This window comes from Cajanus cajan, chromosome 4 (assembly GCF_000230855.2).
Source record: "Cajanus cajan strain Asha chromosome 4, NIPB_CcT2T_4, whole genome shotgun sequence".
NCBI classification, from domain to species: Eukaryota; Viridiplantae; Streptophyta; class Magnoliopsida; order Fabales; family Fabaceae; genus Cajanus; species Cajanus cajan.
Window position 1 is genome coordinate 68,879,154 of NC_138520.1, and position 26,474 is coordinate 68,905,627.

General features: G+C 32.7%; 2 protein-coding genes across 3 annotated transcripts; both read right to left on the reverse strand.

Annotated features, from left to right (window-relative positions):
• Nucleotides 1-6,658: 6,658 nt before the first annotated feature.
• LOC109818420 (Auxin efflux carrier family protein) lies at nucleotides 6,659-11,458 on the reverse strand. 2 transcript variants are annotated; one of them, XM_020383883.3, is made up of 11 exons: nucleotides 11,142-11,458; nucleotides 10,834-11,057; nucleotides 10,681-10,760; nucleotides 10,443-10,567; nucleotides 10,173-10,294; nucleotides 9,764-9,958; nucleotides 9,099-9,173; nucleotides 8,463-8,563; nucleotides 7,717-7,769; nucleotides 7,439-7,627; nucleotides 6,659-6,889 (listed from the first exon to the last, which is right to left on the reverse strand). In XM_020383883.3, exons 2-11 carry the CDS (start codon nucleotides 11,020-11,022, stop codon nucleotides 6,768-6,770), a joined length of 1,251 nt encoding a protein of 416 aa, XP_020239472.1. In that variant the 5' UTR covers nucleotides 11,023-11,057; nucleotides 11,142-11,458; the 3' UTR covers nucleotides 6,659-6,767. The 2 variants fall into 2 exon arrangements, with proteins under 2 accessions (XP_020239472.1, XP_020239471.1); XM_020383882.3 differs by having other exon boundaries at nucleotides 10,834-11,024; nucleotides 11,142-11,456.
• Nucleotides 11,459-22,557: 11,099 nt separating this feature from the next.
• Nucleotides 22,558-26,116, reverse strand: LOC109818430 (cytochrome P450 714A1). Its single transcript, XM_020383893.3, has 5 exons — nucleotides 25,699-26,116; nucleotides 25,016-25,242; nucleotides 24,371-24,621; nucleotides 23,683-24,097; nucleotides 22,558-23,243 (listed from the first exon to the last, which is right to left on the reverse strand). The coding sequence occupies exons 1-5, from the start codon at nucleotides 26,003-26,005 to the stop codon at nucleotides 22,803-22,805; spliced, it is 1,641 nt and encodes a 546-aa protein (XP_020239482.1). The 5' UTR covers nucleotides 26,006-26,116; the 3' UTR covers nucleotides 22,558-22,802.
• Between the last annotated feature and the right edge of the window lie 358 nt (nucleotides 26,117-26,474).

The window sequence follows — 26,474 nt, forward strand, 5'->3', positions numbered from 1 at the left end:
TTATACATAGTTGAAATGTAAATACATGATGTTGATTCAACTGTAATATGTCTTCAAATGAGTAGAATTCCATGTCCGAGGAACGACCTTGCCGGACAGCTCTTCTAACTTGTACGCTCCATTGTTGAGGACATGCCGTATCCGGAAAGGGCCGTCCCAGTTGGCTGATAGCTTCCCTTCTGGAGAGTTGCGTCTGGCTGACCCGGTTGCTCTCCATACAAGATTACCTTCGTGAAATGTTCTCGGCTTAACACTTGAATTGAAACGGCGTGTCATGCGTTGTTTACATGCCTCGGCCACAATCTGTGCTTTTTCCCGTGCTTCATCGAGGACATCAAGCTCGGCTCGGAGCGAAGCATTGTTAGACTCCTCATGGAAGTGCTGTCTTCGGAATGATGGCTCTCCGACTTCAACCGGGATCATGGCGTCTGCGCCGTAAGTCAGGCGAAAGGGTGTCTCTTTTGTTGTTGATTGTGGTGTACATCGATACGCCCAAAGGACCTCTGGCAACTCTTCGGCCCATGCCCCTTTTGCCGAACCGAGCCGTTTCTTTAATTCGGTGAGGATAACCTTATTGGCCGCTTCGGCCTGGCCGTTCGACTGGGGGTGTTCAACTGATGTAAACCTATGCCGGATGCCAAGGTTTTCAAGGAAAGAGTTGAACTTTTTGTCCGTGAATTGTAGGCCGTTATCCGAGATGATGGCATATGGGATGCCGAAACGGGTAACTATGTTCTTCCAGACAAATTTCTGGACATTAGCGGCGGAGATGCAGGCAAGCGGCTCGGCCTCAATCCACTTTGTGAAGTAATCGACAGCTACAAGGAGAAACTTAACTTGTCCCTTCGCCACCGGAAATGGGCCGAGTACATCAATGCCCCATAAAGTAAACGGCCATGGAGAGCTGATGCTATGCAGTTCAGCAGCTGAAGCATGGATGAGGTTCCCGTATTTTTGGCACTGAACACATTTCTTGACAAAGTCGGCGCAGTCCCCCTTCAGAGTTGGCCAATAATAACCGGCCCGCAAGACTTTAGCTGCTAAGGTTCGTCCTCCGGAATGGGAGCCACAAATACCCTCATGGACTTCCCTCATCACGTAATCTGCTTGGTGACTATCTATGCATTTGAGCAGCGGGGTGGAGAACCCCCGTCTGTAGAGGTCCTCGGCTATCATGGAGTACCGAGCCGCCTGTGTTCGCAACTTCTTAGCTTCCAACGGGTCGGCCGGTACTGCGCCGTTAGTGATATAGTTCCGAATGGGTGTGGTCCATGAGGGTGATTCATCTATTGCCATGCACTCGGTTGTTACGCTTGGGGAGGGAAATTCAAGATGAATAGTGGTGCGCAGCTGTCCCGGCTTCCGGCTGCTGGCGAGCCGAGCTAACTGATCAGCTCGTTCATTATTGCTACGCAAAACATGGCGAACCTGAACCTCGCTGAATTCATCCTTCAATTTTTGGAATAGATGATAGTATTGTAATAAGTTCGCATCTTTAACTTGGAAATTATCATTGACCTGCTCGGCCACTATCTTTGAGTCGGTCCAGCATATGACTCGCTTCACATCCATCTCGGTTGCCAACCGCATCCCAGCTAGTAGGGCCTCGTATTCCGCTTGGTTATTGGAGGCACGAAAACCGAACCGAAGGGACTGCTCAATTGTGACGCCTGAGGGACTAGCCAGTATCACTCCTGCTCCGCTGCCTTGGGCGTTAGAAGACCCATCGACATGCAAGGTCCATGATTCGTCTTCAAAACGCCCCGAAGGGGTAAGCTCGTTAACAAAATCAGCCAAGTGCTGCGACTTGATTGGACCTCTCGGCTCAAAGGAGAAATCGAACTCTGACAACTCGACCGACCATGCCATCATTCGGCCGGCAATCTCTGGTTTTCTTAATACTTTTGCCACTGGACAATCGGTCCGAACAATTATCTTGTGGCTATGAAAGTATTGTCTCAGTCGACGAGCAGTGTAGATGAGTCCTATGGCTACCTTTTCAATTAACTGGTATCGTCGTTCGGCCTCCTGCAAAGTCCGACTGATGAAATACACTAGTTGTTGCTCTTCTCGGTTTTCTTGAATTAGCGCAGCGCCAATTGAGCTGTCGGAAACCGCTAAGTATATGATCATGTCAATGTTGGCAACTGGTTTGGAAAGGACTGGGGGTGTACTAAGGCGCTCCTTGAAATGTTGGAATGATGTTTCACACTCCTGGGTCCATTGGAATCGCTCGGTCTTCTTGAGCAAGAGGAGGATGGGTCTAGCTATCTCAGCTAGGCAAGGAAGAAAGCGGGAGAGCGAAGTGAGCCGGCCTGCCAACTTCTGAACTTCTTTCAGGGTACTTGGGCTTTTCATGCTTAGAATGGCTTGGCACTTGTCAGGATTTGCTTCAATGCCGCGACTGGACAACATAAACCCTAAGAACTTGCCGCCTGAGACCCCGAATACGCACTTGTCGGGGTTGAGTCTCATTTGGTGGTGCCGAAGCGCGTGAAACACATCAGTCAAGTCCTGTGCGTGTACAGATACGCTACTTGACTTTACTACCATGTCATCAACGTACACCTCCATACATCGCCCAATGTGGTCACTGAAAATTTTGTTCATCAACCGTTGGTAAGTGGCTCCGGCATTTTTCAGGCCGAAGGGCATAACTCGGTAACAGTAATTGGCTGTTTCGGTGATGAACGCCGTTTTCTCTTCATCCTGAGGGTGCATTCGGATTTGGTTATATCCGGAATATGCGTCCAGGAATGACAGGAATTTGTGGCCAGATGCCCCATCGACGAGCCGATAAATATTTGGTAGCGGATAGGCATCCTTCGGACAGGCTTTGTTCAAATTAGTGTAGTCAGTACACATGCGCCATTTGCCATTCGGTTTCTTGACCATTACTACATTAGCTAGCCAAGTTGAGTAGTGTACCTCCCGGATGAACTTGGCTTCTAGCAACTTACTCACTTCGGCCTCTATTGCCGCCTTCTTGTCCTCCCCAGCCTTTCGACGCCGTTGAGCGATCGGTCTTGCTTCTTTGCTTATGGACAATTTGTGACAGAGGAAACTAGGATCAATGCCGGGCATGTCAGAGGGATGCCAAGCAAATAGGTCACTATTTTTGAGGATCACTTGGCTGACAGCCAATTGTTCCCGCTCGGACAGGTTGGCTCCTATATAAGTGACTTGTGACTCCAACACCCCTACTTGAATCGGTTGCTTGTCATCAACAGGTTCGACTCTTTCGTCCTGATCGATCCGGGGATCAAGGTCCACAGTCGAATGATGGGACACCGAGTGAACCCCACTCGGCCTCCTAGGTACCTCGTCTTTTATTTTTGCCAGTCGCAAACTAGCGAAGTAACATTCCCGCGCCGTCTTTTGGTCGGCATGAACCGTGACGACTCGTCCTGACTCGGCCGGAAATTTCATGGCCAAATGAGGGGTAGATACGACTGCTCCGAGCCGATTCAGTGATGGTCGTCCAAGGAGAATGTTGTAAGATGTGCTGGCGTGTACCACCACATATTTAACTGAAACATCTCGGTATTCGGCGCCTTCAAATCCGAACCGAGTCGACAACTTGATGTATCCCTTGGTCTTGACCCGTTCGCCGGAGAACCTGACCAAGGGTTCATCATACGGAACTAGCTCGGACTCCGGGATGCCCAACTGCTTGAACGTATTCCAGTAGAGGATGTCGGCCGAACTTCCTTGGTCGACCAGCGTCTTGCGTACAATACAATTGTGAATTTCGACGCTGATTACCATTGGATCATCCTGGTCCGGATCGATGCCTTTAAAATCAGCTTCTGTGAAAGTTATAGTGGGAAGGCGGCGACGAGCGGATTCGATGGCATGAACATGCCGGACAGCCCGCAGGTGTCTTTTTTGTGCAGATGAAGACGAGCCACCTCCAGCGAATCCCCCGGCAATGGTATTGATGACTCGCCGAGGCTGTGCCGAAGGCTCATCCTCTCTTCTATCTCTAGACCGACTACGTTCTCTACGAGAACGTGTTTCTGTCCTTTGTTCGAGTTGGTCGTGTCTCCGTGACCGGTCTTCGTATCTCGATCGGTTTGGACGCTCAACGAAACCTTGCAGCTGTCCCTGCTTGACTAAGTCTTCAATCTTATCCTTCAGAGCCAAATAATCGTCAGTTGAATGCCCACGGTTGCGATGATATCTGCATGACTTGGTTGTATCGGCCCGGGGAGGGGTTGATGCTCGTTTTGGGATGACCAGTATATCCGAGGCCAGTGCTTGTTCTAATACTGCTGACCGGCTAGTATTGAGGGGCGTGTATTGTGAGTACCTTGGTCCCCGATGAGGCTTCTCGCGGGGAACCAACTCTTTCGGTCGACTCCGAAAACTCGGCTCGGCCAGCTTGTCAGGTTTTGTTGACACTTCTACTCGGGCTTGGTTCCGGAACTCGGCCAATTCCTCCATCTGCATGTACTTGTCGGCTCGCCGACGCAAATCATCCATGTCTGTAGGGGGTTTCTTACAAATGCTATTGGCAAAAGGCCCTGGCTTCAAGGCAGTGGTAAGGTGGTGTAGAGCTACAGCAGGGTTTAAGTCTCGAATTTCGAGCGCCGCTTTGTTGAATCGGCTCATGAATGTCCGAAGAGATTCCTTCTTCTCCTGACGAATGCTGATTAGTGCCAACGAGGTCAATTGGTGAGGCCGACTGGTAGCAAATTGAATTGTGAACTGGGAAGCCAACGTACTGAACGAATCGATCGAGTTGGCCGGAAGCCGAGTAAACCAACTCAGTGCTCGTCCCTTTAAGGATGTTGGGAAGATTCGGCATAGAGCAGCAGCATCGTTTGTGCTTAGAGTAACTTGAGTCAAGAACACATCCACATGTTCGTCTGGATCGGTAGTGCCATCATACTTGTCTAAGGGCAAAGACTTCCAATGGTCAAGGAGTGCCATCTGCATGATGTTCGGGGTAAAAGGATGCCGATGTGCTCCGGCCGGCAAAGGCTGGATCGGTCGGCCGACCGAAGCATGCGCAGCTGGAGCGGCGACGGAGGTGTGGGGAAGAGAAGAGTGAGGGCCCTGCGAGTGGAACGACCCCTGTGTGTGAGTTGTCTCAGATGGTTTCCATGTGGGATCCCGGTATTGATTTTTCAGCGCAGCATTCTCTTCTCTCAATGCAGCCATCTCGGCAGCATCTCTCTCTCGCTGTTGTTTCATGGCGATCATTTCTTCCTTCATCTGGCGCACCATATCGATCAAGTTTGTCTCCTCAACCGTCTCGGCCCCGGACTGATGTTCGTCTTCAGACTGTTGCCCTTCAAAATTAGTATTCCTTGTCTTTACCATGATTCTTTTACTCGTAAACTTTCAGTGCTTCTGCAATGCTATCGGTTGGGCCCCACGGTGGGCGCCAAAATGTACCTGCTTAAGGATACACTCGTAGTCTTCTTGGTAAGAAGGGCCGAACGGATACTTCAAACGGATTCTTCAGAGGGGGGAGGTACCTGCAAAAGGCACTCCAACGCTCAAGTCAGGATAAGCACGATATTCTAGGATAATTAATGAACAGTGACATACCTTGTTGTGTGTGACCTATTTATAGCATCTGACATGGGCCTGAGCGTGATGGGCCCTCTCAGATATTTACCAAATTAGGTAATACGGTACTAATTGGTTGTTAGGCTTTAATCATGTACTTACCTTTCTTAATTGTGATTACCGTTATGACTTGTTTAACTCTTCGGCAAGAGGCCGAGCCGACTATTCAATACTAGTCGGAACGGCAAATGACCGAGCCGTCTAGTCCGTATACGGCAGCTTGTATACTTCCGGTACGATCTATGTCGGAACGGTACTTGACCGAGCCGACTCGATGAGTGATGATCGTCCATATTGGCATTAACCAGACTGATGTCGGTTCTCGACCTCATGCCGAGCCGACGTTGATGGTGATGCTTGTACGTGGCTTACTATGCATGAGTGTCTGACGAAATGGCACGTGTTGGCCCACGTGACCGATACGGTCTCTCCGGTACAATTTCTAACAAAGAAAATTAATTTTATAAAATTATTATTTTTATCTATTTATTAACTTTCTTTTTATCTATTTAAAATAATCTAAAACAATACTTATTATAAAACAGGAAGATTATGAGATTAGTTTTAGAAAAAGTTATAGAAATAAGATATTTATTATTTTTTAAAATGTTAAAATTGAATATATAGAATTGAAAGTAGCATCTTTTGACGCAAAAGCAATGGTTGTCTGTTTGTGTTTTCAACTACTGGGAATCACATTGACGACAATGATGTGGACCTAAACAAGCGTGGCATGTGAATACAGTTATTGATATTCCTTTCGTCCATCTTAATAATTGAGAATATTCTAGTGGGGAATGGGTTCTCCAAATACACACCAATTTGGAATAGTAAATAAACTAAGGTTTAAAATAAATAATTAAACTATGAAGAAGGGTCTTGTTTTTCAGCTTTTCTATACTACGTCCTCAACTAATGAACAAACATCAATGAATAAACATCATACACTTTGGCCTGACTTTTATTCTGGTTTGTACATAATTAAGATATCACTTTATTTATATAGAACCTCACTTAGTGGGAAAAAGTTATACTTATATCTCCTTGTTAAAAAAAAAAAAAAAAAGACATCAGACAATTTGTTCGTGAACCGTGATCATTATATAAAGGCACATTATATAAACTATTGATATTTTTCCTCTAATCTAACATCAAATGAACAAAATGAATTGGATTAAATTACAGTCTCAGAAGAGTATGTTTAGATAAAGAATAATCCATCCTGCCATTGAGAATATAGCAAAGATATGGACCCAGAATAGTACAGCTGCTGCATCCCTTCCACAGCCTCTTAAATTAGCAACAGCACCTGTGAGCAAGTAAAAAAATTGTGTAAAAAATCAACACAAAAATAATCGTCCATACAAAGTCCAACTTAACATTTTTTGTGATTTTTTAACTACTATGGACCTATATGAATAAACTTTTTTCAAAAGTATTTATAAGAAAAAAATAGTAGAAATATGTTTTTCTATATGCTAAAACTTATTTATAAAAAAGTTAAAAAATAAGATTCTGAAAAAGTTAATAGGAGAAATCTTTTACAAATTAGTTTTTGCATAAACTGTTAGCTTCTAAAAAAATTATTTCATTTTTTTCCTAGAAGTGCTCTTAAAAAAGTTTACTCAAACAAAACCTATATAACAATGGTCTTATTTACAAATGAGAAAAATCCTTAGAGCAACTTGAGAATAAAAAGCCAAAGCAGCAACTACTTCCCACCTTTCCACCCACTTTGCCAACCCAAGAAGAACCTTGTTGTGCTAGTTATGTGTGTGGTATAACAAAGTCTTTACTTCTAGAAAATGTTTAGAAGTGTTTCTAGCAGTAAGAAGTAGGATACATGTGTGTGCTATACCTGCAAGGATAGATGTTGGCATTGAATGCTGAAGGAGCAAGACGAATCGAAACATCTTATCATCAGGGGGAAGAAAACCAAGCTTGTCAGCCAACGTGACGATACCAAGTCCAACAGGTGGCACTAAAAGTAGCCGTGCAAAAATAATAGCAGCAGTTGTCCGAAAACCGAGTTTTGAACTTCCAGGTCCTACAACCAAGATAAAGATCATTTGACTCTTACAAACATGACAACTGACATTGATTAAATAAAATGAGAACATTATGACATAAATTTACCATCAATAAGGTTGCCTCCCAGTGCCAACAGAATGCAAGGAATCATGGCCTCCCTGATCACCAAAGGAACTATTAGAATGTATCCACTATCATAACATTGTAAGGATCCCTAAACAACTTCTGACAGAGAAATAATAGTTTATTATCAGTTTTATAGAACTAAAAAATGGCTTAGTTCCATAACGCATTTTTGAAGTTTATTGGATTGTTGCCTTATAGCCAAGATTGCAATGTATCCCTGAAAACATTTATTATTCTAAATATTTTGTTTCAGACCAAAAAGGAAGAGAAGAAGAGAGGAGGATAAAATATCCTCTTCCATACTAATAGATGAGCAGAAATAAAATATGGACATCAAAAAGCTTAAAGTTTATATAGTTATAAACCAAAATTTGATGCCACTAGTTAAGAGAATAATTAGGTGAAACATGAGTCACTATGGGTCTAATCTTAGTTATTTTGGATAGTAGATGTTTTACTATGTTGTTGCTCCGATCTCTCAATGATTCAACTGCCTATATAATCTATATATTTGTTTAAACAAGAACTTAAACCGTCAATATGACAGAAATTGCCAATATGTGATTGATTATCCTTTAAATATACTATCCATGGCGAAAAAGAAAACAAATTTGCTATATGCTAAAAGTTGGTATGCTTTTCAATATACTAATGAATACTTGGAAAATAAACTAAATTTCAAAGAATACTCTACATGGACATATTCATTAATTAAATGGGCATACCCAAGAATCATGCAGCTGTCAGTGAAGAAGAACAGTGGAGCATCAGGTGTAAAGATTTGTTTCTTGAGAAATGGGACGGACCCAAGTCCCATGGCAAGGATCTGCAAAGCATATGCAATACTTCAATCAAACTCAATTCCATTAATATATCAACATGACACTATCTATTTAATAAATGTATATGTAAAGTATTTGCTCTGGGTATAAGATTATTATGAAAGTAGGTAGACCAACACATTCATTTCCGACTGGTTTTTAACTATCAAGAAGACACGGCATTAATACTGCTGATACAGAGAAGTCAAATGTGGAAAAGGAAAAGGTAAGCATAAATGGAAAAAGAAAGTTCAGAACCACTATCCTCTAGAACAGAACTATTCTTGACCAGGTTGCTCTGGTTCTAAAGTTGGACGCTAATGAAATCCTAACAGGAAATCCAGAATTTTAGTGTGCAAAATATGTTTCTCTAATTAATCTATTGGATAAATTTTAACCCTATTAGAACAAGTAGGACATAATAGCCTCCAAACACACTGACTCAAAAAGGATAGAGATGAGGAGAATCCAGCATATAAAATGTAAAAAAAAAAGAAAAAAACTAAATACTAATTATAGGTTCAATAAGGAAAGGCTTACTGATGCAATAATAGGGGGTTGAAGAATTTGCTTAAGCTTCAACTTCTCATATAGGAATGCAAAGAAATCTTTAATCTGCACTAACAAAACAAACATGTGTTAACCTCGTGTGCAGGGAAGAATGAGATATAAAGGAGATAATAACTAAACAGGCACTCACTAAGAATTTGAGTGCATAAATATAAAAATTAAATCATCACAATAATTCAGAGGCCAAATAGAGAGATTTTAGAAGTTGAACCTGAAGGACATAAGAAAGAAAATTTTAAATCAAATTGCATGTCCAGACAATTTAGAGAACATAATTAAGAAAATAATAACATGAGGCTGTATAAACTCTCATTTTTACAGAAAACATTCATGAAAATGGACACTACAGATCGGTACGAATTTCCATCATTTAATATCACAGTAACCAAGTGTCATCTACTCAACACGAGCAGAAAAGAGGGGGCGAAAGCTGATTTATATTATAGCTAAATATACTCGAGAAAATCATATCACCAGTATGTACATGGTTGTCACCTTGGAAACACTGAATCTATGCCCCCTACCCCCACAAAAAAATGAACTATCTGTTCAATTTCATCTTGTAGTTCAACAAATGAAAAGTGAAAATAAGAATAGAAAAAAAACATAACATCCATGTATCAAGTCACTCTCACCTTCCATTTCTTTGTTGTATTTGGAGCTGTAGAAATTACCCCCTCCTCGCTAGCAAGCAATGGAGCTTGTTCAGGTGAAGCATCACTCATTGAAGTACTCTTCAAGGGAACACATTCATTATCGATATCAAATGTGGCTTCTGGAGGAGGTGCCAACATATGAAATACATATGTATATAGGATGATAGCACCGACCTAAGACATGAGAATTAATAACTCCCATTTAGTACTAGGTTTTTGTTTCAATGTACAGTATCTAGAACAATATTAAACATATGAACTAGTCTAAATTCTAATAAAGACCTTGTATATTGAAAATTGCTTAGGAAATGAATGAATTTTAAGTGAATGAACAAAATATCAACAACTAGGAAAAGATGCAGTAGTCAGCAAGATATCAAGAACCTACCCACTGGCCGAATGATATATAGGCAGTTCCATCTGTGCTACATTTTTCATACTCTCCAAAGGGATTCGATTGGTCTCGACATAAAGCAGAAATCAAAACAAGTGGAACATTCCCAATATTTCCTGTACAACAATTTGCAATGATAGGACTCAAGACAAAGCAAAACCAACACATGGATTCAATCAATTCCTTCACTTAACATGAAGGGGTCTTGTCCAAGTCCATAAGGTTCCAAATATAAAGAAAGTAAAACAGGGATGACCGGCTTACCTATTCCAATTTGTATAATTGTAAACTTGAAGAAAGGGTAAGGAGGGCGGATGATGGTTGCAACAACAAAACCAATGAGTGACCCTGCTATGGAACTCAAAACAACATTCACGGGAATAAACCACCTACATATAATCAAACATCAATGCTTTTGTGAGTGTGGACATGAAACAACAAAACGGGAAACAAAAGTGAAGCAAATTTGAATACTAGTCAGTTGTTATCAACCACAGCTTACCAATCAAGCATCTTTTCCAAAGTAACAGCTTGCCCCAATTGGGAGAATATCAAGCAAGGTAGCAAGAGTGTAAACACCAGCTGCAAGAACCAACAAAGTGTGTGAGTGAGTGAGAATTTGATGGCACACGCAACATACATCACACATACATACCCCATTCAAAAGCTTCCTTCCAGAAGCAGGCAAGATGGCAACATACTTTGAAGCCATGAGAAGTCCCAAGGCACACATGGTGAACACTTTAACTATGGGCATCACAGCAATTTTTATGGACCCCAATACAGATTCTCCTCCTGCACCCTGAGTTTCCAGGGCCAACAGAATCCTCTCCATCGATGCCATTACTATTCGTTGCCAAAAAGCCAATTCAATCACTCCTTGATTCAATAAGAACATTCAAAATCTAATACAAACAAAATTTAAGGACAAAAAAGAAGAAACTTTTAAATCAATTACTTTACCTCATGCACCTATGAAGAAGATCTTGGTCCTATAACGTCTTTGGCTTGATATATTGAGAGAGAAAGAAAGGGGTTTATTATTATGTTACGGGTCAGTGGTGTATGTTTCCAGCTACTTGTGAAATCGAATATGATTCTGTTTTCTTTTTGTTTCTCTCTCTTTCTTTTGGTTGGACCCAAATACAAAGACAGAAAATCAGTGAACAGAACACCCCTGAAATCTAAACATTAATCTAAATGTTATCAAACTTTATTTAATCACATAGGACTTGTCCTTCAACGCAATTTTGGAGAAAAAGACTGTTAGTTACAACTAGCCCGAATGCAAGGGAACCCCACATGTCAACTTATATTTATATCAATTTTTCCAAAAAAAAATTTTGATTTAGGGATTGCAAAGACAATTGATTCTTCAACTTCCGTAACCTTCTAGGCTCTATTAAGTAGTTATAATGATGGATCAGCAGTTGAAATAAATCCAACTATTAAAAACAAATCTTTTACGTTAGTTGATAAAAAAAAAAAAGAAGAAGAGAGAAACTTGATATAAAAAAAATCCTTTACATTAGATTATAAAGCAAATTATGAGTTAAAAAACTTCTGCACCAATAGATTTTAAACTACATGAGAGTGCAGTTACTTATGAACTGACAGGTAATCCAAATCCAATAATGATATTTTAAAAGATTTTCTCTAACAGACATCCCAAAAGATTTATTTATTTATTAGTATTTTAATTCCTGTAATTTGCATACTAAATATTTATTATATGATTAAAATTTATAATTAATTATATATAGATATTATATTTAGGTATATAAATTATATTTAAACTTTATATAATAGATATTTTTAAACACATAAAATATATTTTAAATTTATGATAAATATTTTATATCATGATAATATTATTTTTACATCTGAATATTTTAGAAATATTAACATTTATTTAAAAATAAATATAATATATAAAAATTGAATTAAATAAGAAGTTAAAGAAATTTCTAAAAATAATTTAGTTGGAAATTTTTTTTCAAAAATACTCTCACATAAAATAATGGTTTTATTTAATATATATGAATGTAATTATAAATTTTTGACACATGACAAATATATAAATTAAGTTTTATATTTATGTTATATAATTTATATGTTGCTACAAAATTGTTTTTAATTATTGATAATTTATATTAAAATTATAAAAAAAAATTAATCTATAAATAAATATGAAAAAATAAATATTTAGAAAAATTAGAAATTTAGGAAATCTCTAAAAATCCTTTCATTAGAGAGAAGTCCTTAAAAATGTATATTCTTACACAAGATAGTTATGTTTAATATATAAGGGTTTATTTATTTTAAAATTATTAAAATTTAATTTATAAATAAATATTATAAATAAAATTTGAAAGATAAGTTTCTAAAAGCATGCAAGAAAAAATTCATGTATAATATGTAGGAATTGATAAAAAAAAATCTAAAATATTTTTGTTGAAGAAAAACTCTTGAAAATACTCTTGTACAATATAGACATTTGTTTTTAACATATAATTATATTTTATATTTATGTTACATAATTTATATTTCACACAAAAGAATTTTATTGATAATTTATTTTAAAATTATAAAATTTAATTTATAAATAAATATAATAAATAAAATTTGAAAAGATTAAAAGTTAAAAAAATATCTATAAACCCTATTCTTAGAGAGAAGTCTTTAAAAATATACATAACTATGTTCAATATATAAGAGTTTATTTATTTTAAAATTATTAAAAATAATTTATAAATAAGTATAATAAATAAATTTTGAAATAGATAAGATGTTAGAAAAAAAATTTAAAACCTCTCTCATTAAAGAGAACTTCCAAAATAACGTTTTTCTCATTTAAAAAAAAAGAGCTACTGTTTATTGTTTAATATACATAATTTGATGTATAATCAATAGGATAAATATTTACTTTTACATAATTAAAACTTATATTGCTAGATATTTTGAATATATAAATTATTTTATAATTAAAATTTATAATGGATAAATTTTTAAATATAAAAATTAGTTTTTGAATTTATAATGATAATTTAAAGGCTTTATCTTATTTGTTAAATTTATTTTGGTCCTTTATTTTTAAAAATGTTCATTATGATCATTTATCTCTTAAATTTGGACTAAATTAGTCCTTTTAATTTTTTTTTTAATTTTATGACACAATTCTAAATAATTGATTTGAGACATGAAAATTATAATAATATATTGAATTATATAAAAATTATAAAATTTAATTAATGTTTGAATTCATAATAAATATAATATAATAAAAATCGTATGAAATATATGTCTCATAAATAATTAGAATATAATATGAAATTATATTTTTTTTTAATTTTCAATTATTTTTTGATTTTATTTTTATGTAATTTTTTTCATGTTTGTAATGTTTATGTATTTAGTTGCGTTTAATAATTTTTACATAAATGAATTTAATGAGACAGATTTTAAATTTTGAATCGATAAAAAAAAACAAAAAATCATGTCTCTAAATTTAAAATAATTATTATTTTAAAAGGACTAAATTGGTCTAAATTTTAGAGTTAAAGGATCATAATGAACATTTTAAAAGATAAATGATTAAAATAAATCTAATAAAAAAGATAAAGGACCAAAAGTATAATTTAACCTTATTTAAATTATGATATAAGTTTATAATGTTTTGAAGCTTAATTTAAAATTAGAGATAAAAGATGACAAATAGAAAATGACCAGTATTTTATATAATGTACTTAAATTTTATAATAAAATATACATAAAATATTTTATTTGAATATCTAAATTATATTTAAAAAAATATACACAAACATTTTAAAATGAATAAATTATATTTTAGATTTATGATAAATAATTTGTATTATAAAAAATATTTTTTATTTATTAGTATTTTATTTAAAATATTAATATTTAATTAATAAATAATTATGATAAATAAAAATCAAATAAAATAAGAAGTTAAAAAATTCATACAAATTCTCTGGTTGAAGAAAAATTCCCTAAAAATACTCTTGCATAATATAGAAATTCATATTTAATTTATAAGAATTGATATAATTAAGAAAATGAATATTTAAATAATGATATGAATGGTAGTTTAAAATAATTGAGAAAGAATTTTTTTAAAATAACAAAAAAGTGTAAAATGTACATGTACAAGAGAGAAGGAAAAAATATTGATGAATTTCAGGCTAGACAATTATTCAAAAATGACAAATAGAGTTAGATGTAAAGAACTAACATATTTTATTATTTTTTTTGTGGGCCGGGTTGGTAGGTTTGAAACCCACTCCATTTTAATGCATTAAAAAAAGTTAAAGGAGAGTTACAGTACAGTAGATCAATTAATCAACACGTTTTTTTAAATGTTTCTTTTTTATTGATATCACTTTATTATAAGATTTAAATAAATAATAATGTTAATTTTGATCCATTTAAATTTATGTTTGTATTATAATATATATAATTATATATGTGTAAATACTTCTGTTAATTATTTTTATGATTTTTTTTATTTGTATAAATAAATTATTATTAAAAAATGAAGTTAATTTTGAATAAAATATTACATATAAAAAATAAAATATATTTAATTATTAAGTGAGTTAACTTATTAACCCATGAATAAATTAGTTGAGTTGAAATTTTCAAGCCAGCTTATTAAGGTAGATGGGTTGACCCGCTTTTTTTGTGAGGGGATGTGATAGATGGACTTATTTTACTACTTGTACCACTATCACCCGTGATCCACATGTACTTTTAATACTAACATTTTCATTAATCTATTAATCTATACACAGAATCTTACTATGCCCCTTCTCTCACCTGGGTCCAATTTACCTAAACAAAATATCCAAGATTTTGTATCACTAATCCGTAACTAGGAGGAAGCTACAACAACAACACCACATATCATGTGGCAAAGGGTGACACAACAGAACAAAATAATAGCAAAGTGTAACATGAAACAATAATGGAATGTGAGTAGTCACAAAACACATACCAGACAAAATATCATTTACATTTGCCTCATAAAATCTTAAAATAAAGTAGAATATTACACCTAGAGTCCAAAGGATGAGTCGAAATAATTTAACATGTGTCGTCTAAATTTATTTGGAGATTGGTAATTATATATATTTATATATAAAACGTATTGTATATAATAAAGTATATGCAATTCTTTTAGGAAATATTTTTATGTATTTGTAAGTTTTTTTAAACAATTATTCGAGAGAGTTTTCAACTAACATTTTTATAGTAAAAGTAATCGTACTAAATAAAACATATGTCATTAACTAGTATTTTGAAGAGGAAAAAAAAAAGAATTGAATGAGGCTAGAATAACCCTTCCGTACGAATCTTGCATTCTTGATCAAATGAAGAGGACTTTATGGTATGAATGTCAAAAAATTAATATACGGTATTCATGGCATGGAACGCGTGTCCTTGGTCATGGTTTCAACATTCAATGATGCTGAGTTATGAGGATTGGTTTTATTTTTAGTGGCACTTCATTTTCTTCTATTCATACATAACACTGAATTGGAAGGGACTATGGACTTTGAGAAAAATAACCACACACAATATAAATAGTTTCTAGAGTAGAATATTTAACACTTTTATAAATGTAATCAATTCTTCAACTAATTTCTATTATAAATGTGAATTTTTATTTTATAGAATATTTTTAGAAATTTTTTTAGCCAAAAAATTTGTAAGATTTGTTTTTTTATTTTTTTAATCTAATTTGATCACTATTTATCATAGTTATTTTTTGATAAAATATTAATATTTTAAATAAGTTATCAATAATCAACTCATACATATTAAATACGAATATCTATCTTATACTAGAGTGTTTATAAGACCTTTTTTTTCAATGAGAGAATTTGTAAAAGAAAATTTAAATTTTTTTATTTAATTTGGTTATTATCTATTATAATTATTTTTAATAAAATATTAATATTTTAAATAAATCATTAATAACCAACCTTATATATTAAACATAATTTTATATCATATGCAAGAGTGTTTTTAAGAGGCTTTTCTTGATTTGTAGAATTTTTTTTAACTTCTTATCTAATTTAGTTATTATTTCTCATAATTATTTTTGAATAAAATATAAATATTTTAAATAAGTTACTAATAAAAAAATAATTTTGTGCTACAATATAAATAATTTATCATAAATCTAAAATATTATTTATATGTTTTAAAATATTTATACTAAATTTACATATAATTTATATTTCAAAAAAATATTTATTTATATTTAACTTATTATAAATTTTAATTAAATATAATAAATGTGTATGTATATTGTACATATTAAATTACTTTGTGTGTCTATATTTCAGTAAGGAAAAAAAAAAAGAGAGAGAAAAAACTAAAAAAGTTATTCTTGATAGATCACACTCTAATGATTGGGATTTACAAAGTATCTATATTTCAGTAAGAAAAAAAAAAGAGAAAAAAATTAAAGAAGTTATTCTTGATAGATCACACTCTAATGATTGTGATTTAATAAATTATAAAATATACTTAAAAAATGTAATTCGTTAATTTCTTTTTTAATATAAAATATTATTCAACCAAGAATCAAAATTACAATTTTAGTATCTATTTATAAAATTGACTTTTTTAATAAATATTTTTTTATAACATTAAATATTAAAACGATTTTAATTGGTATACTTTTTTAATTAAAGTAAAAATAAAATGTTAAATCAATAATAATCCCTTTTATTTGTTATATATATATATTTTTTTTTTAATCTATTGGTACGAAGTATTACCGATTTCGTCAATAATTAATCTCCGTCAAAAAATTTGACTGATAATCTTTAGTAAATTTTTTTTTAATTATATTTTTTACCTACACAAAACACAATAACAATACTCAAATTTGAGATTTTTTTTAATATGATCAAGTTTAATAACATTCAGACCAATAATTTATTGATGAGTTAAATTTGTATTAATCTGTCACACAATTTTTTTATTTTATTCCTTTCAATCTTTCAATAAACATCCTTCAAAATTTAAAATTGACCATTTTGGTCTATTAAAATATTATACGGAATTGAAATGATATGGTGCGTATATCTGCTGAAATACAGAAATAGGGTTCTCTTGTGCACACAAAATTTCTACCCATTTACTTTTATTCATTAATTAATTCTCTCTCTCGCGTCGTTGTCAGTATCAATTTTATATACTTTTTAACAAATCTGAACTCAAGTTTGTCTTCTTATTATTTATATCATTTCTAACAAAAAAATAAAATAAAATTGATGGTAACTTTTTGTCGCCTCTCGTCTCTTGTAGGATACGTAACAACATACAAGATTGGATCTAAACCTTTTAATTTGTACTAAAGTATTAAGTTTGTTCTTATAATGTATTTGGTAGGATGAAAATAAATAAGTGAAAAACAGAGAAATAAAATCAATAAAAATATATTAAAAAATAAAATAGAAATGTTTGATTTAAGAGAAGCATTAAAAAAATTAAAAATTAAAAAATTAAAAATTAAAAATTAAAAATAAAAACTTAAAATATTTGTAAAATCATTTTTTAATCAATTTTTTATTTTGATTTAATCAACTAAATTTTGTTTAATCCATTAAACAATAAAAAGCAACAGTTCTAAGTATAAAAGTTTGGTTTTAATCGAATAAAATTGTTATATAATAACAATTAAAGTTAATCAACTTTTTTCTTTGTCAATTTCTTTTTTCTTCTTACTATGAAAAGTATAACTCATGGGATCCACCTTTATATTTTCTCCTTATTATTATTTAAGACTTTAATATCAATTAATGTAAAAATTCTTATATAGTTAATTAATCAGAACTGACGAGTTATATGACTTTTAATATAATTATTATAAAAATTAATAAATTTATCTTTTATAAAAGATGTGATTGGATGACTGTTTAAACCCTTAAATTCATTATTCGAACTCAACAAAATATTTTTTTTTACTTCTTTCATTTTATTTTCACATTCTTTTCTTAATTTCTCACTCATTTTTCTACAACCAAAAGTGTAAGATCTTGACATATTAGTCCTTAAATATAAGAAAATTGAAAAATATTATCAAATTAATTTGTAATATTCCATCTATCACGTTAGTTCAAACATAGATAAATATTTATAATTTTATATAATGTTAGTGTTATGTCATATCCTCCTTGACGTATTGCATAGCATTCATGTCAATAGGTGCCAATGAGAAATTTTTTGGAACTAAAATGAAAATTTAAACATTTTTCCCTTGCATCAAAATCAAACAAGAATCAAAATAAAATGAAATATTTAAGAATCAAATATATATATATATATATATATATATATATATATATATATATATATTCTACATTAACAAGGAACAAAAATAAAACATTCAAGGAATCAAAGAATTTTTTTAAAAAAAAATTCTTGCATTCATGTCAACAAGGACCTAAATGGAACACTCAAAGAACAAAGTTAAAAAATTACAAATATTTTTTCTTTAAATTTATCTTTCTTCTTCTTGCATTGATGCTAACAAGGACCAAAATGAAAAATTAACATTCAGAAACCAAAATGAAAATAAATAACTTCCTTAATAGAGTCTATGAAAGACAATCATGAAGTCACATGTTGGTCATAAGACATATCTTTTTGACACCGTCTCAAGTATGCAAACAATGTTAACTTGTGTTCTATATATGATCATGTAATGCAATGTCTCCTTCATAACTTTATTCATACCTCTTTTCATTTCATCGTCAATTTCTAGCATTGGTACTTACGACCATTAGATTTCGATAATAGAGCCTTGACATTTCTTTTGACACTTGTATCTCCCTTTTATCCCTTGGTATTGTCAATCTCCATTAACAAAATTCCTTTCGTGATACTTACCACCTTATCATCCATTATCAACATCACTAATTTTTTCTTTCATTAAGAAACTTACTTGTTATTGCCCTACACCTATAGTAAAGACGTTGATGGTTCACTCTTTTAATTTCTCTATAAAATAAAGTGCATGGATTTTTTTTTTTTATTTATAAAAAATGCTAACATGTGCCCTCACACCTATTAAGAAGCCAAAAAAGATTCTTTATTAAGAAGTATAATAATGCATTCTTTTGTGATTTCCAATGTTATTCCAACATATACTTTTCTTTCATAAAACTTGTTCACCATAAAAGGCATTTTGGTAATTGAGATCTGTCTCACTGATTCATAAGTTGAAAGAAGAGATTAAGATAATGATGGCATTGAGTTTGATGGAGGCCTGACTCTGTTAAGTGACACAATTCGAAAATGATGTTTCTGATTCTGAATGCACCGCTTTTAAATGGCAATGTGAGTATGCTAACCACCGTTTGCAAGGTTAATTGACATATTTGAGAGGCGTAGGATAATAACAACGTTGGTGTGTGTGCGTGTCTTCACTTCTCACTCTTTTGCTTCAGATTCAAAACATGCCACTGATTAAAAACATCATGTTGGTGAAACTAAACCATAACAATTATTTTTGTCATCCTATTTTCGAATGCAATTTAAACTCTCTTTAAATGTAATCACTCACCTTTAGTCTATACATGTGCATTCAAAGATTATTGGGTTGTTTCTATCACCCTATGTTTGAATGCAATTTAAAGATCCTTTTACTTTATTTTCAACGATTAGTATATGAAAAATTTTACTTTATTAAAAATTTGAATTTGAGAATGTTTATTTGAGAATATTGTTAAAATTCAATATGAATCAAGAATTATTGAGTGAAATAATTCGATCATAAATTATAATTGGAGTAAATAAATCTTCTTTTATAATTATATTATTATTAATGTAAAATATTTATCATCTTTGTTAATTAGTAAATTTTGTCAGAAGAATCTGACTTAACATCGATCAAAATCACGTGTAGGAACCGTAGAATCACCATTCTGGAGCATATAATCAGTAGGAATGAAGGTTTTTATGTCTCCAATTTGTTAAGACCTCCATTCAGTTTTTCACGTTTTTTTTTGGACAATAAAAGCCTATTTCTTTTTGCAATTTTGTTTTTGTTTTGGACCTAATATTATTAGGCTTCTTTTTTATTTTGGGCTTAATAGAAATTTGACCCATAACTCAAACTAAACCTATTCAATATTCTCTCATCCTAATTTCTAATTAGTAATTACTGATATAATTAAATCGGCATTTGAAAGGCCTAACGATCACTTTTAGCACACGAACAATACCTTTTTATTTTTTCTTGTTTTTGTTGGTATTTTTAATTTTGTATATAGCTTAGATATTTTCTTTATGACGCCTACTGTTATGTTATTATGAATTTTAAGTTTAAATTAAATACTTCATGTGTTAATGATGGTATTTTTCTCTCTTATTTATACTATGTTATATATATATATATATATATATATATATATATATATAATTTATGAGTTAATCACTTATACAACCAATCATATCTTTTAATAGTGTAATGTCATTTGCTTATTTAATGAAATAAAAATAAAATAAAATAATATAAAAGATATGATTGGTTGCCAGTGTAAAAAAACTTTATACTAGCAGTGTATAGATGATTAACTCATAATTTATATGCATATGTTTGGATTTTATAATTTAGTAGAATCTTATATTTTGTATTAGATTTCATGAGCTATAATTATCCGACTTTTTTTTGAGTTGAATTAGAATCTTGATTTTGACTATTTTAATCTTTCTTTTAAATCACATTTTTTTATTCACAACACTTGTTGGTGTATTACATAAGTATATTTGAAATCAAGTATTAAAAATATATAATTTCAATAAAATTAAAAATTAAAAGTATTACTTATATTATCAATTTTTAATTTTGTTATATGAAAATATATCATTTTAAAAATGTATAAAAAATAATGTTATGTACTTAACTAATATGATAAATTTAATATTATATTAATTTTGATAGTATTCAATAGAAGACTTAAAAAAGTAAATAATTAATAGACATATTTTTTTAGCTAAATAAACTACCTCAATTTTTTTATAGATTATATCATGATACTTGTAGTAGTTAAACTTAAGTTTATCGTACACGTCTTCATCTTGTATGATAATTTTTTAATCACCGAATTAATACTATGAAAGATCATCGCTAAAAATAATAACTAATTTTTGTTGATTACCGAAGTGCAAATAAGGTGGATTCCATACTAAATATAGTTTACATTAAATTAGACCTATATGTTAAGCAATTGTTTGATGGTCAAAATAAATTTTAGTTCTATCTGTTTAGTGCATAAGTATAACATATCAACCAAATTAAATTTTATCCAATTTCAACTGCTAAAGAGACACTTATGATATATATAAGGAAGGGTTTTGGGTGATCAGTAAAATTGGGTATCCTTGGATTAAAATTGAGAACTAGATGAATCTATGAGCAACTTGGAAGTATTGTTACAGGTAATTTGGGACTGTTGAACTAATCATCAATACCTAAATTCAACAAAATTAGTATAAATAGTAACTTATGATGAAGTAAAAGGTGTTTTTTTTTTTTTTTTTTTTTTTTGCATTTATTATAACATTTATTGTATTGACTAATCTGAAATCAATGATTGACTTAAACTTTATAATGTCTTTTGCAGACATCTTCCACTTTCTTTCTTAAACAGTTATAAGGTACATATCTTGAAAAAGTCAAAAACTTTTTGGAAGAATAAAAGTAGAGCTGTCAAAATGGGCTCAGCCCGGTGAGCCAACCCGGCCCACCACGGGTTCGAGCCGGGTTGGGCTAAAAAAAATTTGCAAATTTCAGTGTGGGCCAATTTTAAACCCGGCCCACTAACAACCCGGCTCACCCGGATTCAACCCGTGGTGAGCCGGGCTGACCCACCAGCCCATAAAAAAAAAAAAAAAAAACTTCTGCTATTGGGTTGGGCCAAATAAAACTTCATAGACCATCATAGGTTCTCAATTTTATGTATTTTTTCTTCAAATTATGTAATTAGTGTAGGAATTTATTTACTTTTCTCTAGAAAAGCTTATGTGCATACTATTTTTGCAGGATTAGGCATTAAATTTGATTACATTTTTTTAAATTAGGTGATTTTTTCAAATTAGGTGAGCCAACCCGTTTAGCCCACCAACCCGTGGTGGGCCGGGCCGGGCTCAATTTTTTCTAGCTCGCCAATAAACGAGTCGGGTTGGGTTGGCCCACCAAAGGCTCAACCCGTGGTGGGCCGGGCCGGGCCGAGTCGGGTTACCTGTTTTGACAGCTCTAAATAAAAGTGATAGAATTACCTATGTAACCTTATGAAAGGACATGATATATGTTATTATTTACTATTTGTCTAAAATGACATTGAAAAACACCTTCATTTTACGAGAGTTCATAGTCACCTCCTTAATACAGGAACACTCTAAAAGATTAGTGTAAACATTTTTAAATTTAAAAAAACAAACCGAAAGAAAAGAAAGAAATAAATATGAGGCACCAAAACAATATTTTTCAAAACCTTTTATTAATCAATAGCCATATAGCTTCACCAACCAAACTAGCTATGGTCTTGGTCACATGTTGGGACAACACATAGTTTAGAACCTGAACTACGCCACGTTCTTGTGAACCTTGCTGACAAGAAGGCTCACTCCATATTTCGGTATCAACAACATTCTATACACAGGGCAATGGCGATAGTTTGGTGAAACAGCAAAGGAGAACTTGGATAGAAGAAGGCACAACACTTGCTTGATTTCGAGCAGGGCAAAGTTTTGGCCTAAGCAAATTCGACTCCCGAGGCCAAATGGTGCATAAGCTTGTGGATACTTGCATGCTGCAGAAACACCACCAGCAAACCTTTCTGGCTTGAACTCCTTAGCATCAGGCCCCCAGTTATCAGGGTCACGGTGCAATGAGGGTAAGAATAGCCACATGTTGATGCCTTTGGGGAGCACATGTTCTCCTAATTTCATCTCAGACATCACTTCCCTTGCGGCTGTAACTGCGGGGCCATACAGACGTAAACTCTCTTGAATCACCATTGTTAGCTGCACAAACACACATTAGGATCGAGAATTTGGTACAACAAATGTTAGAAAGTGCTTTTGTACTTTACTATATAATCAACATGCATGTCTCATGCATAACAGAACTTCAGGAGTACTTTGTATTGATGAAAACTTATTGAAAATCACAAATTTTATTAATCTTATATCTCATTTAATGAGTCTCTTCTAATTGATTAAAAGGATTCATCAAAATTTGCAATTTGCAATCAATACTAGAGAGGGTATAAACAATAGAGTGGAAGAGAATAACATTGCTCATTTCTTTTTCATGGATATGATTCACTGTGTTTTAAAATTGATAACTAAGGACTAATCTGTACTCATGAGATATGATTTCTGCTGACAAACACATTTAACATGCACTAAAGACTAAAGTATTATGGAATAATAATATTGGGAAAAGGGGTGTTGTACTAACTGCTTTCAAGTTTCGAAGTTTGTCCATGTCATGTAAGGAATGAGGCAACATGGTACCAAAGGTGTCCATAATCTCAGATCTAACGCGTTGTTGCCACTCAGGATGTAAGGCAAGTAGCAGCAGTGTCCAAATAGTTGCAAGAGCACTGCTCTCAGAGCCTGCAAAGTACATGTTTTTGCAGATATCTAGAATCAATTGTTCTAAGTTATACCCTGCTTCGAAAATACCCTTTCCACTGCTGTCACTGGTGGCATTGGCAGCACCTTCTAGAACTACTTGTAACATGTCCTTTTGATTCCCATGTGTGTTACTCTTCTGATTTTCTGATTCACGGTCTTTGATCACTTTTAGTATCATTGTTTCCACCTCTTTTTGTAGCTTCCATATCTCTTTGTTTTCCTTGGTAGGAAGAAACCTGGGAATGCATCATATCTCTCATTCATTTAGACATGGTTAATTTATACAATATTTATGTCAAGCCTTAGAAAAAGAAAGAAAAAACTTGGATTTAGAATCATTGGTGTCGTTCTCCGATCAAAATTAAGATTTTAATTATAATATATTTAGACATTTAATAGAATCTTTTATCAAACTAAAATTCCAATTCTAATCATAAAACAACACCAACAAGTATAATCCACGGATTAGTTTTGTATAGGTTTGGCAAAGTTTAACAAGGATATATAACCTTAGGTTTAGAAATCCAAATAGAATACTAGGCTTTGCTAGTGCATTTTGCATTTTGGCCAATTTTGCAAAAATTAAATTGCCTTGAGCGTAAGTGCTACCAAAACAAGCTTTGGAAATGATATTCGCTGTAAGAGCCTTCATATCTCCATCAATAACCAACTCTGCAACACCCCCTTCACTTTCGGTTATAAGGCTCTCCCATTTTTGGATAATCTCCATGGTAGATTCTTCCATTATATCCACCCAATTCTACATGTTAAATTAACCCAGAACCAAAACAAATACAATATTATACATCTATATGTACAAAAGGGACTTTTAATATAACAGTTTAAAAGTATCACCTCTACCAACAGAAACTTTCAATCCAATTAAAAATCTGGCAAGAAAATTGTTCAATAAAAAATATTAAATAATATATGTGTATTAATTCATTAGGATGACAGAAGAATAGATCATGTTCAATTTTTTAATCCATTTTTTTCATAAATAATAAACAAGTAGGATCTATTTAGCATCTGTTAAGAGAATAATATAAAAAAAGTTAAAAATACAAATTACTCACACACATATATATAAAATGAACCTATTTTCAAATATGAGATATGCTACTAACCTTAATTTTCTTTTTAAAAATACTAACCTTAATTTTGCTCTGGAAAAACTCAGGAGCAAGTAGATTCCTTTGAAAGGCCCAGTTTAGTCCATTAGACCTAAGGATGCCGTTTCCCAGCAAAGGCTTCAATGTTTTAGTTAGATACGATGGCCGGCCTAGTTCCAAGGACTTGTTCAGACCTATCCATTTTATTAACTCTGGTATCTCCACATATAGATGCTGTTTGGTTCCAGTGGAGTACATGAACAAAGGACCTGATCATCAAAGTAACAAGTTTCAACAATCAAAGTATTGATACACATAACAGATACTATGCATGATAATTGCAATCAACTCGTGTGAAAGTTTTTTATAATGGCATATAGATATTAAACTCAATCAGATATCACTATTGATATTCATTTTATTTATTTATAAATATGATCCACAATATTGTAAAGTTAACTATCAAAGATTAATCTATCTTTGTGAGACGTGACTAATTTGTGTTTTGAGGATGGGATTTCTACGCATCTAACATTAACATTATTTTAACAAAGAAATTGATTCTGAGAACACCATGTGGACTTCCGAGTTCCAAAATCAATAAACTTAGTTCAAAAACTTATTGTGCATGATGGGTTGTAATTAGATGATAGTGTGAAGTGATATATAATCTATTTTGTGATGATAGTCCCAACAACAGAAATGAGTAATTGGTATTCATGTACCGTAGCGTTGCCTCCATGTGTGGAAATATGGGAAGAGGGAAGAAGTCCAATCATCTAAGGCTTCAAGAGAAACGGGAGAATCTTGTTTGGCCTGTAACTTTTGCATCTCAGCAACGTTGCCAAAGGGGAATGAAGGCTTTGGTCCATTGATGCCTTGTTTCTGAAGCACTGATCTGATCCTTTGAGGCTTATGCCACAGCTTCACATATACTAATGTTATGATGCTCCATGCCGCTATGAACACCACCGAACAGCATATCTCTTTCACAGCTTTCTCTGAAATCTGCCATTGCCCTTCTGCTTCCATCCTCACTCTCTCTTTGGGTTAGTCACTTTACTTGAGTGGAAGACAATGAGTGAGTGACACGGCCAAGTATATATTTTATTTCTACAATTGAGTTGACATGGCTATCCAATAGGAACATTTTACATGTCTGTATCAGCAAACAAATAAAAGTTTATAGTAAATCCAATGCATATAGAAGTAATGCAGGCTCTTTCTTCTATTTTAATTTATTAAAAACATGAAATTAGATGACAATATTATTAAATAAAATGTGATACCTACGGAATTATATGATTTTCAATAACTAATTTAACTAATAAGAAAAATTGTATTTAAGAAATGTATTAAGAAAATGGGTTACTAGCATTTATGGTACATCGATATTATAAAAACCAAACAAGATTTGAACTAACAAAACTTTTTAATCATGGAAAAGTTAATTTAACCACTTAAATGTGTGGTTGTACTATATAATGTTTTAAAGAAAAAG

What these genes read in the sequence shown, in the direction of transcription:
- LOC109818420 (XM_020383883.3), bottom strand. Translation starts at nt 11,022, where the DNA reads ATGGCATCGATGGAGAGGATTCTGTTGGCCCTGGAAACTCAGGGTGCA. An exon ending in TTGGAAAAGATGCTTGATTG is followed by an intron (nt 10,568 to 10,680) that starts GTAAGCTGTGGT and finishes GATTATATGTAG; the next exon opens with GTGGTTTATTCCCGTGAATG. An exon ending in AACCCCCTATTATTGCATCA is followed by an intron (nt 8,564 to 9,098) that starts GTAAGCCTTTCC and finishes TATGCTTTGCAG; the next exon opens with ATCCTTGCCATGGGACTTGG.
- LOC109818430 (XM_020383893.3), bottom strand. Translation starts at nt 26,005, where the DNA reads ATGGAAGCAGAAGGGCAATGGCAGATTTCAGAGAAAGCTGTGAAAGAG. An exon ending in TTTTCCAGAGCAAAATTAAG is followed by an intron (nt 24,622 to 25,015) that starts GTTAGTATTTTT and finishes TTTAACATGTAG; the next exon opens with AATTGGGTGGATATAATGGA. An exon ending in TTTGGATTTCTAAACCTAAG is followed by an intron (nt 24,098 to 24,370) that starts GTTATATATCCT and finishes ATGCATTCCCAG; the next exon opens with GTTTCTTCCTACCAAGGAAA.